The following is a 13,867-nucleotide window of genomic DNA, read 5'->3' on the forward strand; positions in this document are numbered from 1 at the left end:
TATAGAAAAATAAACATTTATGAAAATAAATCTAATAATGAAATACATATATACACATATTATGTACACAAATACATGTGTGTCTCTGTGTATATAAATATACATACATACATGTAAACACAAAATATACAATAGCAAAAACAGCACACATTTGGAGAACAATCTGAGCCGAAAATCACAGTTCTATCATTTACCTGTGATTACAGACAAGTTATTTATTCCTTTGAAAGTCAGATCCCTTACATGTATGTTATTGATGAAAGAATTCAATGAGGTAAAGGACATAAAATGCATATTATTATGACTAGCAAATAACAGGCATTAAAAATAGTAGTTCTTTATCCTACTATAAGAATGCTTAGGTGCACTTAAGTGGAGTTTGAAGGAGAAAAATGAAACAAGAGACAAAATACAGTAATAGCATGATGCTTTTCTGATGCATATTTACTACACTAACAACTGCTATAAAAAGTTCATTTATTAAAATCAAGCATCCCACAGATGCTTAAATTGCTATAGTGACAATTTCTCCTTTCAGGAAAGAATAAAGATTGGTAATATGGACTTGAGTCAACCAACATGCAGGAGCTAGCTGTATACTAAAATCAATAGGAAAAAGGTGACTATACTTTTTAGAATTAAAAATATTGATAGTTTAAAGAGAAAAGAAAAATTGGACCTACTTAATTATATATGCAAGACTAACTGAAAACTACTTTCTTAGAATTTAGGAGGGAAAAAAAAACCACACTTCCAAAAAGGAAGCTCCAAGAGTAAAACAATTAAGAGAATGAGCAAATTCTGATAATATGAGATATTCATTCATTCTCAAAAATATCTACTGATCACCAGAAATTGTGCCAGATGTTGGTAAGATATAGCAATAAGCAAAATAAATATGAATTCTGCTTTCCTGATCTTTTAAATCTAACTCAAAAATATTTCTTAAATCTGGTCAGTTCTCTCCATTACCCTCCAATCTTCAAATCAGACTATCAGCAGCTACATCACTTCTTAGAAGGTTATGCAATATGACCTCCTTGCCACAGGTTTCTCCCAAACCCCAGTTCCAAAATTATGTTCCTAAAACCAAATTGTGTCACATCCTACATAAACATGATACTGGATTTCATTGCTTTCAGTACACAATTCTAATTTCATGAAGATAAAGCCACTTATAATTTAACCCCAGCCCACCTCCCCAGCCTCATCTCCTGTGATACTCTAAAATCCCTCTTCTCTTCATTGCCCCCTCCATCCAACTCGCCCTCCTGCAACTGAACATCATCGCCTCCCATTTTCAACCATTTAAGACCTTTGAAGAAACCACTGGGGCTACACAGGGAATTAGCTAATGAAATCTGATTTTAAGCAGACACACAAAGGAATGGAAAGTATGACATAGAATTGTCTTCTCTTCCCCACTAGAGATATTTTTAAAGTAGTCTGTACTTGGTATCTCTAATTTCTTAGTTCTCAAGCTCACCACTCTACTGAAACTCACTAATAATGTCTGAATATCTTTTTGTTTTCTCTAGTTATTAACACAGCTAACCAGAACTTCTTAAAACTTTCTCTTCCATTGGCTTCTCATACACCATTCTGTCAGTGAAGCCTCCTTCTCTACTACTTACCTTCCCTGCCACCCACTGAAGGGTCCCATTTTTGGAACTGTTTTGGCCACACGACACCCAAAATCCTGAATGTAAATGCTACAGGAGTCAGGCAGATAATACATCATGTTAAAACATAACAGGTGACAGGCAGTGTGGCAAACTAGAAGGTGCATGGACCTAAACAGGAAAGTGTGCTCAATGGTAGCTATTTTGTCAGGCATTTTTATTTTCTTTTTTCAAGAAGAGTCTGAAATCTAGATTTTATGCAGAATTTTCATATTTGTAAATATAAACAGATTGCAAATAATTCAAAAATTTTAAAAATAAACATGGAGCCCCTATTCACTAGGTGGAGAACCCCTATTCACTAGCAGGCCATCAGTCTGAAACATCTACTATATTTTCTCCTGAGTGAGCTCACCTTCTTAGATGATTTTCAATCACTAGATAATGACTCACTAAATATTTATGTCAGAAACTCTCTGGAATCTAGACAAGTGTTATGAAAGACTTGCTAGGTATCTCTCCGTCTGATAAACCCATACATGTACACTCCACTTCAGAATCACTAATCAAACATCATCTACCTCACCTTCATAGCTAGAAAACTTGTCCTTACTCTTGACTTTGCGGTCCATCTGCGGCTCACTCGCTGCACGGTCAGGGCCGCAGGGGCCCCTTGTCTGTGCCTTAACCTCCCCTCGGGGACCCGCCCTGGTTCCGGGCCAGCGTGCTGGGAACCCTTCTCAACTTTCACACCAAATCAGTCCCCAAATCTTTTTTAACTCCAACTCACAAACAGCTCTTAAAACTGGTCAGGTCCTTTTATTCTCCTGTCTAGAACACCTTCTCTTACTTCTCTTTCCTTCCAACTCTCACATTTATTCACCTGATAAATCCTTAGTAATTTTCATCACTTAGCTCAAATATAATTGTCTTTGTATAGCTTTTCCCAACTCCTCCTGAACTCCATCAAAATCTTTTCCCTGGCTTCAGTCCTCCAAAAGCATCCTCTCTCTTTTCTATATAAACACCTAACTTATATGGACATTTCTACGGCTAAAAGCCATAATTTCATCTTAAAATCCACAACATCTGACGCACAGTAAATGCACAAAAGATACCTGCTTAAAGAGCATACATGTATTGTATGTTTGCAAATTGCTAAGACTTGTAATAACTTGTAATAACCTTCCCAGGTGGCTCAGGAGTGAAGAATCCACCTGCCAATGGAGGAACACACTGGAGACAGGGGTTTGATCCCTGGATAGGGAAGATATCTTGGGTGAGGAAATGGCAACCCACTCCAGGATTCTTGCTGGGATAAGCCCATGGACAGGGGAACCTGGGGTGGGGGCGGGGCTATAGTCCCCCAGGGACTGCAAAGAGTCAGACACAACTGAGTGAATGAGCAGACTCAGGACTTGTAATGAACGGCTAAAGACTAAATGAGTTAAGGATCAGAATAAATGTTAGGACAATAAAAGCAGTTCTTGGTCACGTTCACAAGAATAGTAAAGGAGAATCGGTTCTTTGAGCAGTTGGAGAAATATTACAACAACAACAACAAAAAATACAGAAGATTTCAACTCCTATTACATCTGGGTCCACAGAAATAATCTTCAGAACAGCTCTGTGCTCTTACTCTCTCTTGCCTTGCTTAAACATCAAATTTCCTCTCAAGCATGTATTTTCTATTTTTCCAATCTGAATACTATTTTCCTCAATAGTGACAAATATATGAAGGGTTGAGCTTTAAAATTCCTTCCTATGATCATCTAACTATTGTCAGCAATCTCTGATGGGCCAGAATACATCATATAGTCAAATGCTGCTTTTTTAAGTGTAGAAAAAAACTTGATTCTCAAGTTCTCTGTCAAATTATATGACCTTGTCTGGGAAATTACACAGACCTCTAGAAAGCACTTATTTGAACAGTTTATTAAACAGATGGTTTATAAGTTCCTGAAATAGTGCTCATAGGAAATCAGTCTAGATTTACTAAGATTACACCATATCACACTAGCCTCATTACTCCATTCACATGACTAGTCCCACAAATAAAGTCATCTGGATCTTTGCTATACATATGACAGTCTCTTGTGACAAATTTGGAATCACAGGAGAAAAGGATGGGCAAACTACAGCCCACAGGCCACAATGAGCCTACTACCTTTTGTATAAATAAAGTTTTACTAGAACACAGCCTACACTCATTATTTTATGGCTGCTTTCCTGTTACAAAAGCAAAGATGAGTGGTTCCAAGAAAGGTGAACATATATATAGCCCACAAAACCTAAAATATTCACCCACTCACCTGGTCCTTTACAGATAAAGCCTGCTGACCCCCGAATTAGACAAAGAGGTGAAATGGCAGCTGACTAAAAGGCCATAGTGAAAAAAAGTGGTAATTTATTAATCTAGAAGTATGCCTCTAATAACATTATGTGAGGAATATCACCTATTACACTTTTTCTAATATTTTTAATAATAATTCAAACTGAAACAAACTAAGTTTCTTAGACTGGCATATATTACAAAAAGCTAGTAGGATATCTACAATGATCAATGACAAAATCAGATTTTTATAATATCTTGATATGCTGGACATAGTCTCAATAACAGTATTAAGTTTTAGAGAGATAAATTTGAACTCAAACTTGGATGAGAAAAAAAAAAAACCAATAGCACACATTATAAGAAATCAAAGATATAACATACTAGTATCTCACGTGAGAAGTCCTAGGGAGTTAAGACATCTAACATACTAGTATCTCCAGTGAAAAGTCCTAGGGAGTTGAGACATCTGTAAACTCAATAAGTAAACAGAACAACATGTGTGCTCCCAAAAGTTAATGGTAAAATTATAAAAGAACATCATATTGAATAAAGGAAGTAGGCGTTTCATTGCACTTTGTGAGGTCAGAACAAATCTAGACTGTTGTCTTTATTTTAGAAATTACAGTCTAAGAGCAATTCAATGAAAATCTGAAAACCAGTCCAAAAGATTGGTTTGCAAAGTCTCAAAAGGTGAAAATTTAGTACATGGAAGAATGCTTTAAATAATGGAATGACTTATTATGAAAAACAGTTTCATCTTATCTAACGTAGTCCAGAAGAGAGATTAGAATTAATGAATCAAAGTTAAAAAAAAAAAAAAAGTTAATAGGAAAGTCAGATGCAAACTAGCTTTTTATATATAGGATGGATAAATAATAAGGTCCTCCTGTATAGCATATGAAACTATATTCAATATTCTATGATAAACTGTAATAGAAAGGAGTATGAAAAAAAGCATGTATATATATATATAACTAAGTTACTTTGCTGCACAATAGAAATTAAACACAACATTGAAAATCAATTATATTTCAGTAAAAAACTTTTTAATGCATGCCATACTTTATATTTATAGTTCTACTACAGGTTTGTACTCTAAAAATGCTCTGAATTTTAATAAATTCTCTTTTGTATAATTCCATCCAAAAAAATTTTTTTAAAAGCATGGTACGTTTAAAATTGTACATATTGAATTATCAAGTATATTCTGGCTAATAAAAAACAGCTATTCTGGAAAAAAGTTAATAGGAAAGTTAATTTTAACTTTCTATGAGGAAGACACTTCACCTAACTAGAATTCTATAAAAAGGAAAAGACAGTTTTATGAGCAATAAGCTCCCCAGCGCTCAAACAGACACTATGTGACTACCACCTGTCAATCTGCATGTAGATCTGGTCTCTTGTAATTTTTATAATTGTCTAAGAATTTAACTACTTTTGCTTTCTTTTTTTTGCTTTTTTTTTTATTTTATTTTTTTTTAATTAGTTGGAGGCTAATTACTTCACAACATTTCAGTGGGTTTTGTCATACACTGACATGAATCAGCCATAGAGTTACACGTATTCCCCATCCCAATCCCCCCTCCCACCTCCCTCTCCACCGGACTCCTCAGGGTCCTCCCAGTGCACCAGGCCCGAGCACTTGTCTCATGCATCTCACCTGGGCTGGTGATGTGTTTCACCATAGATAATATACATGCTGTTCTTTCGAAACATCCCACCCTCACCTTCTCCCACAGAGTTCAAAAGTCTGTTCTGTACTTCTGTGTCTCTTTTTCTGTTTTGCATATAGGGTTATCGTTACCATCTTTCTAAATTCCATATATATGTGTTAGTATGCTATAATGTTCTTTATCTTTCTGGCTTACTTCACTCTGTATAATGGGCTCCACTTTCATCCATCTCATTAGAACTGATTGAAATGAATTCTTTTTAACGGCTGAGTAATATTCCATGGTGTATATGTACCACAGCTTCCTTATCCATTCGTCTGCTGATGGGCATCTAGGTTGCTTCCATGTCCTGACTATTATAAACAGTGCTGCGATGAACATTGGGGTGCACGTGTCTCTTTCAGATCTGGTTTCCTCAGTGTGTATGCCCAGAAGTGGGATTGCTGGGTCATATGGCAGTTCTATTTCCAGTTTTTTAAGAAATCTCCACACTGTTTTCCATAGTGGCTGTACTAGTTTGCATTCCCACCAACAGTGTAAGAGGGTTCCCTTTTCTCCACACCCTCTCCAGCATTTATTGTTTGACTACTTTTGCTTTTAAAAAAAGTCACAGAAAAGTTACCTGACTCAGATATAAAATAAAGTCTCCCCTTCCCACAGTCTGTCAATAGTCCCGTCCAAGGCCACTGTTCGGGGCAGAGAGTGGAGGAATGGGGCAAATAAAGGAGGAATTCCTGCGTGAGGGTGTGGGGAAAAGCTGCAGTGGCCCATCCCAGCGTGCCAGTTCCTGAGAGGGGTAGGGAGGGTGTTTACAGGAGTGGAAGGTTGGGGGCACAAGATGTTAGAGATCAATCAGAGTATAGAGACTATCCATACAACAGGGCAGCTTGATGCAGGGTGCTGGAGCCCTAGTGGGTAAGGAGCATATTTGCATGGGAAGTTGGTCCAGCAGCAGTGGACCAAGATGGGATTGTCAGAATTTGAGGAGGGTTAGGAGAAAGTATACAAAGGAGAAAGGTTTCTATGCCAAAATAGGGTGTCTACACCAGTGTGGGGAGATAGGCCTGCTGGGAGACTGGTCACATACAGAAGGGTTGATCAAACAAAAAAATATATTAAGAAAAACAGGAGCCAGGTTTCTCACTATCAGATAACGGAATTACAAATGTAAAGAAGGGGAGGCAAAAATAAAGTCTGTGGTAATGAACCTGGACTGAAGAGAACTCATCTAAAGATATATAAGATATAAATATAGATGTATATGTATGTGTTATTATTGTTGTCTCAGTCACTAAGTTTTGTCTGACCCTTTCGTGACCCCATGACTGTAGTCCACCAGGCTCCTCGGTCCACAGGATTTCTCAGAGGCAAGAATACTGGAGTGGGTTGCCATTTCCTTCTCCAGGGGATCTACCCAATCCAGGGATCAAACCCACATCTCCTGCTTTGGCAGGCAGATTCTTTACCACTGAGCCACCAGGGAAGCCCATGTATTTATGTATACACATACACATGCACTCCCTAATTCTGACCTTGAAGAGATCAGAGGAGTAACACTCCAGTATCAATGAGCTCATCGAGCACCAAGATCATGGTTTCTAAATACCATTCTCCACTAAAAGGAACCAGGAATTTTTAGAAAACAACTAATTCCAGGCTTGAGTAGTCAGGTAAAGAACAAGTTGAGCCTGGAGCATCTTATGTCAAAAGAGAGACAGGGACAGAGAAGCAAACTGAAGGAGTTCCCAATGGCCAACTTGAGACAATCTGAATGTCAAAATAACTAATGAAGTAATGAGCTATGTTCCACTAAATAAAATAAGAATCAATGAGTCCATATTAAAATAAACCACAGCTCAGTTAGTAAAGAATCTGCCTGCAATGCAGGAGACCTGGGTTCGACCCCTGGCTCGGGAAGATCCTCTGGAGAAGGAAATGGCAACCCACTCCAGTATTCTTGCCTGGAGAATCCCATGGACAGAGGAGCTCGGTAGGCTACAGCCCATTGGGTAGCAAGAGTTGGACACGACTTAGCGACTAACCACCAGAAAGTGTGATGAGGAACAAGATATTACATAGCCATAAGATACTCTACAAAATATTTATTACCAGAGGGTAAGAAGTCCTTTAAAGTAGAGAAATCTAGAAGACAAACCCTTAATCAGGGGACTGAAGTGACCATCACCAAAAGTGGGACACATCAAAACTGTGTGTCGTGTGAGAAAGTACAATGAGAAGAACTTCTATGGCATTTCTGCCACAGCTCCATACATAACCTGAAATTTAGCAAGAGAAAATATCAGAAAAAACTGAAGAGCATTTTAAACATTAATAAGCATAATCCTTAAAAATGTCAAGGTCATAAAAGTTAAAGGAAGAATGAACTGTTCCAGAGTGAACAAGGAGAAAAAAAAGATACATGACAACTAAACACAACACATGATTCTGAACAGGATCATTCTGCTATGAAAGACGTCATTGCGACAACTGGCAAAACCTGAATGGCGTCTGAGGATTACATAATATAATGTATCAGCATTCATTTCCTGGATTTTGACTGTCATAGTGTGATTATACAGGAAACTGTTTTTGTTCATATGATACACTAAACTATGTCAATAACCTACTCTCAAGTGGTTTAGGGTACAAGGGAGTATCTTTTTTTGTACATGCAACTTTTCTAAAAGTCTGAGCTAGAGACTAAGTTAAAAAAACATATAATCATTTTTTTTCATTTTTTCAGAAGCCAAAACAGAAATAACAAGGAATTTCTACAATAAAATTTAAGTGAAAAATCATTTTTGAGACTACGGCATAGTACAATGGCTCTCAATTGTTAACCGTACATCAGGATCACTTGTGAGCCTAGAGGCCAATCCCAGGTCAAGTAAACAAGAACCTCTAGGGGTAAGATGCAGACGTCAGTATTCTTTTAAAGAATACTGGTAATTCTGATGTGCAAGGTGAAGAACCAGTGGCCTAGGCCAGATCCTGGGAGTAATTCACACCTAGGGGTCTAGCTTAGGCACTTCTCTATGAAGTGTTTCTGGTCTTCCCTATCCAGAGGTAATCCCTTTCTCCACTGCACCTTTGATTCATTTGTATAATAACAGCTTTAATTATCTTTTACTGCAATTATTTGTTTATAATACTTTTATTACCCACTAAAATAAATTCCTTCTAACACAGGGACTGCTGATATGTTCAATGTTGTACATTGCTCAGGGCAGTATCTGACACATAACAGGCATTCAAAAATGTTGATTTCAAAAGTAAGAAAAAAAAAGGAAGAAAGTAGAAAGGGAAGAAAAGGAGGAGAGAGGAAAATAAAAGACTCAATTTCTTTCATCAATAGCTTACAGCCAGGAAGAATAAAGTAACAACAACAAAAAAAATGATCAGAAGAAAGTAACTCTGGCATTGTAAAATCTTCTCTTTCCTTGTGCCCCACTGAATTATGCTGCAAAATTGAAGTATGTTTTTCAAAATTACTTCTTAAACTTAAAAGTATCTGAATATTCTAGTTTTATTCTCTTTCTAAAAATACAAATCTCAAACTACTTTTTTTAAACTTGTTTAAGGCTTTGGATGTTTTTTTCTCTGCAGGTAAAAAAGTTTTGATGGGAAAAAAGAGATTCTCATCCCATCACATGCTGAAAAATCTGAAAATATCGTGGTTATTCGTCTGTAAGTCCACCATTTTCCTGTCTTTCAACACTAGGAATTATAAAAATCACTAATATAACCATGTGTTAAAAAACAAAGATAGAAGTGACATACAATCACTAGCATTCTAGCTAAATTTAAATACCTTTTAACACTTACCTTATCTGCACACATTGACACTTTAATGTCTTGTTGAGATATTTCATAATGTCGGATATTAAAAACATAATTACCAGCCAATTTCAAAATATCAGCTGAGATATACTCCAGCACAGCCACAATATACAGGGACACATGGTAGTCCACTTTGTACCCTAAAACTTCCTGTGGAAAAAATAAGCAATTTAATTCCAAAAATGGTAGCACTGTCAATTAGCAGTTAAAACACACTTAAAATTTTTATTTAACATTCTTGCTTATAAACAGCTTTCCAGAAGCCAAATGTCTAAACTCAAAGGTACCACAGGATGTAAAATGATCTGTTCACTCAGTATCAGGGTTTTGGTTTTGATGTTTAAAATCTAACAAATCTGCCTTTAGTATCAAACAAGAAGAGATAGTTGATTCTAAGACAGAAACCTTAGACTAGACTTCACTGAAAACCTCTTGATATATTATCCAAAACCCATCTGACAAATATTTGCATTTTTTAATTAATATTCCCAAATTATAATGGTTTCTACTGAGGGGAGGACATATATGCGGGGTATCTCGAAACAGCTACCAAACGATACTCAAATTCAGGTACACCAGTTACTTTGTACAGACTAAATAATAATAATACCCAACACCCAACTTTTCTAATGTATATAAAAATATCTATAACAAATACAAATGAATTTAAGAACAGTTCTGAACTCACCGTAGATTTTGCATTATACACAACAAAAAGCTGAAAGTCAATCAGGGTAGCAGTCATCAGAAGATGCCAAAAAGATGCATTATTTCTTATCATTAACTTTTAATACTATTTGAAAAGCAACTGATTTTATCAGAGTATATTTCTTTTTACTTTTTGCATATATTAAAGAACATATATGTATGTATGTATGTGTATATACAAGTACAGACATATTCAACTGCACATACAGTCACATAGACTATGTAAATAAATACATAAATACTATATAAAGGACCATTTGTTAAAAACAACTTTTCTCAAAGCTTTTTTGTGTGTCTGCTTTTTGTATGTTTGCTTGTTTGCTTTTACCTTCAATGAAGGATGGATTTTGTCCACAGGCAGTAGGAGAGGATTTCTTCTTTTTCGTTTCTCTATGGCAGACTGTGCATCAGCAATAGCCCATTTATCAATTGGATGAGGAAAGGTCTTTTGAACTCGTTCCTGTTCAGATCACAGCAGAACTATCGTTAACAGAAGTACTCATAAACAGAAAAGTTCATACAAAATTAACTTCATCATCATTCTCATGCCAACAGTTAATACTAACATAACCTGTTCTGATTCCTGCAATAAATGAAAGCTTTTTGTTTAAAAAAACTCAAAACGCTATCAAGATTTTTCCACATAATTTCCACAGGTAAACAAAAAGGTGAAGCTTAAGCAGAAAGTTTTAAGTGTAAGCATAACTAAGATAAAATTGGAAAAAAAGAAAAAGTAATAATGTGAGAGATTAAAGCAAACATAAAATATGCTAAGTCAGTGATTCTAAGATCAAAGTTTCTAGGGTTAAAATTGTTTACCCAGCAGAAGCTGTTAACTTGTTATTTATAATTATTATGCAGTCATTCTCCTTCTACTAATCTCCGAGTTTTATAGAGAAGAATTTTAAAAAGGAGAAATATCATGTACCTCTTAAAGAATCAAGTGTTGGCAGAGCTCAGAATAGTTTAAAGAAATGTATTACTTGGCAAAAACAATACAAACCTTTAATATCATCTAATCTTATTAACAAATGTTACCAGTAATTGGCAAGAATAATGAGAAGTAATGATAACTGAATCAAAGTCCAATTCATCAGAATTTCCTATTTTTTAAATTATATTCTCAGCTTCTAGCATATTTAGCTTTCGAAAAGTATGCTTTTATTATATCTGCTGCTGCTGCTAAGTCGCTTCAGTCGTGTCCGACTCTGTGCAACCCCATAGGCGGCAGCCCACCAGGCTCCTCTGCCCACAGGATTCTTGAGGCAAGAACACTGGAGTGGGTTGCCATTTCCTTCTCCAGTGCATGCATGCACGCTAAGTTGCTTCAGTCATGTCCGACTTTCTGCGACCCCATGGACAGCAGCCCACCAGGCTCCTCTGTCCACAGGATTCTCGAGGCAAGAATACTGGAGTGGGTTGCCATTTCCTTCTCCATTTATTATATTTAATTATGTCCAATTCTTACAGCAGAGAACAGGGAAACAAATGCACTAATTACCAGAGTCCCTGAAAATGTTAATAGATCTATTGTTGTTACTGTCAGTTGCTAAGTCGTGTCTGACTCTTTGTGACCCCCATGAACTTCAGCACACCAGGCTTCCGTCCTTCACTATCTCCCAGAGTTTGCTCTAACTCAACTCCATTGAGTTGGTGATGCCATCCAGCCACCTCATCCTCTGTCGTACCCTTCTACTCCCCCCCTCAATCTTTCCCAGCATCAGGGTCTTTTCTAGTGAGTCAGCTCTTTGCATCAGGTGGCTAAAAGTATTAGAATTTCAGCTTTAGCATCAGTCTTTCCAATGAATACTCAAGGTTGATTTCCTTTAGGATTGACAGATTTGATCTCCTTGCAGTCTAAGAGACTTTAAAGAAATCTTTTCCAGCACCACAATTCGAAAGCATCAATTCTTTGGAGCTCAGCCTTCTTTATGGTCCAGCTCTCACATCCACACGTGACTACTGGAAAAACTATAGCTTTGATTATATGGACTCTGGTCAGCAATGTGGTATCTTTGCTTTTTAATATGCTGTCTAGATTTGTCATAGCTTTTCCTCCAAGGAGCAAGTGTCTTTTAATTTCGTGGCTGCAGTCAATGTCCGCAGTGACTTTGGAGCCCAAGAAAATAAAGTCTGTTACTGTTTCTATTTTTTCCCCATATTTGCCATGAAGTGATGGGACCAGATGCTTAGTTTTCTGAATGTTGAGTTTTAAGCCAGCTTTTACACTCTCCTCTTTCACCATCGTCAAGAGTCTCTTTAGTTTCTCTTCACTTTCTGCCATTAGAGTGGTATCATCTGCACAGCTACGGTTCTTGATATTTCTCCTGGCAATTTTGATTCCAGCTTGTGAGTCATTCAGCCCAGCATTTCACATGATGTACTCTGCATAGAACTTAAATATGCAGGGTGACAGTACACAGCCTTTTGTACTCCTTTCCAAATTTTGAACCAGTCCTTGGTTCCATGTCTGGTTCTAACTGTTGCTTCTTGACCTGCATACAGGTTTCTCATGAGGCAGAAAGGAGGTCTATTACTCCAAAATAAGATTATCTTTTACCCTGGAAGTTGCTGCATTGTTAGAAAATAATCTTCAAAGAAAGGTGATATAAACAATATAATGTCAAAGTAACTTTTAAAAACTATACTGACAGATATTTCTAAAAATCTAGAAATACGCACATGTAACTGAGCCAAAACAGGTATTTTAGCACTAAATTACCCATGATCTTTTAGGTAAACACACACACACACAATTTCAGCACTAAATTACACACGATCTTTTAGGTACACATACACACGCTTCCCTGGTAGCTCAGACAGTAAAGAATCCGCCTGCAACGTGGGAGACCTGGCTTCGATCCCTGGGTTGGGAAGATCCCCTGGAGAAGGAAATGGCTACCCATTCCTGTATTCTTGCCTGGAAAATTCCATGGACAGAGGAGCCTGGCAGCCTGGCAGGGGGTTGCAACCCTGTCTATGGGGTTGCCAAGAGTCAGATATGACTGAATGACTTTCACATTCATTCATTCATATATATACATATATGTACATTTTTTTAATCAATGAGTAAATATCTTTACTCTACAATAGTCCTTTATTGAACCTAATATTTGTATGCAGTAAAATGCACAGATCTTAAGTGTATAATTAGATGAGTTTTAGAAAATGTTTACACCTGTGTAACCATCACACTAATTAAGATTACAGAAAATTTCTATCATCTTAATCTCAACCTTCATAAGCAGCCACCATCCTGATTTCTATCACCATTACTTTAAGCTATTTCTGATTTTCATATAATTGGAATCAATAAATACATACTCTCTGGGGTTTGGCTTATATTTTGCTCCATGTGATAACTGTAGATTATAGCTATATTATTGCATATATCAATAGTTTATTCCTTCATTTTACTACTAAGTAGTATTCTATTTTATGAATCTATCACAATTTGTTTTCCCATTTTCCTATAGCTGGAAATTTTAGCTGTTTTCAATTTTTGTCTGCTATGAATAAAACTGCTTATACATTCTTATATAAGTCTCTTTGTGAAGGTATATTTTCATTTCCTTAGGATTAAATACCCAGCAATAAAACTGCAAGGTCATAGGTTAGGTATTTAATTAACTATAAGAAACTGCAAAAAAAAAAAAAAAAAAGAAACGAAACTGCAAAACAATTTTCCA

General features: G+C 36.5%; 1 protein-coding gene across 1 annotated transcript in view; it reads right to left on the reverse strand.

Moving 5' to 3' along the window:
- Window positions 1-13,867, reverse strand: part of SOS2 (SOS Ras/Rho guanine nucleotide exchange factor 2) — a 97,535-nt gene that overhangs the window by 63,462 nt on the left and 20,206 nt on the right. The window contains exons 3-4 of the mRNA XM_065940875.1: window positions 10,507-10,638; window positions 9,456-9,620 (exon numbers count right to left, since the gene is read on the reverse strand). Of these exons, the coding sequence (XP_065796947.1) occupies window positions 9,456-9,620; window positions 10,507-10,638 (297 nt within the window). The remainder of the gene's footprint in view (window positions 1-9,455; window positions 9,621-10,506; window positions 10,639-13,867) is intronic.

This window comes from Muntiacus reevesi, chromosome 7 (genome assembly GCF_963930625.1).
Source record: "Muntiacus reevesi chromosome 7, mMunRee1.1, whole genome shotgun sequence".
Taxonomy (NCBI): domain Eukaryota; kingdom Metazoa; phylum Chordata; class Mammalia; order Artiodactyla; family Cervidae; genus Muntiacus; species Muntiacus reevesi.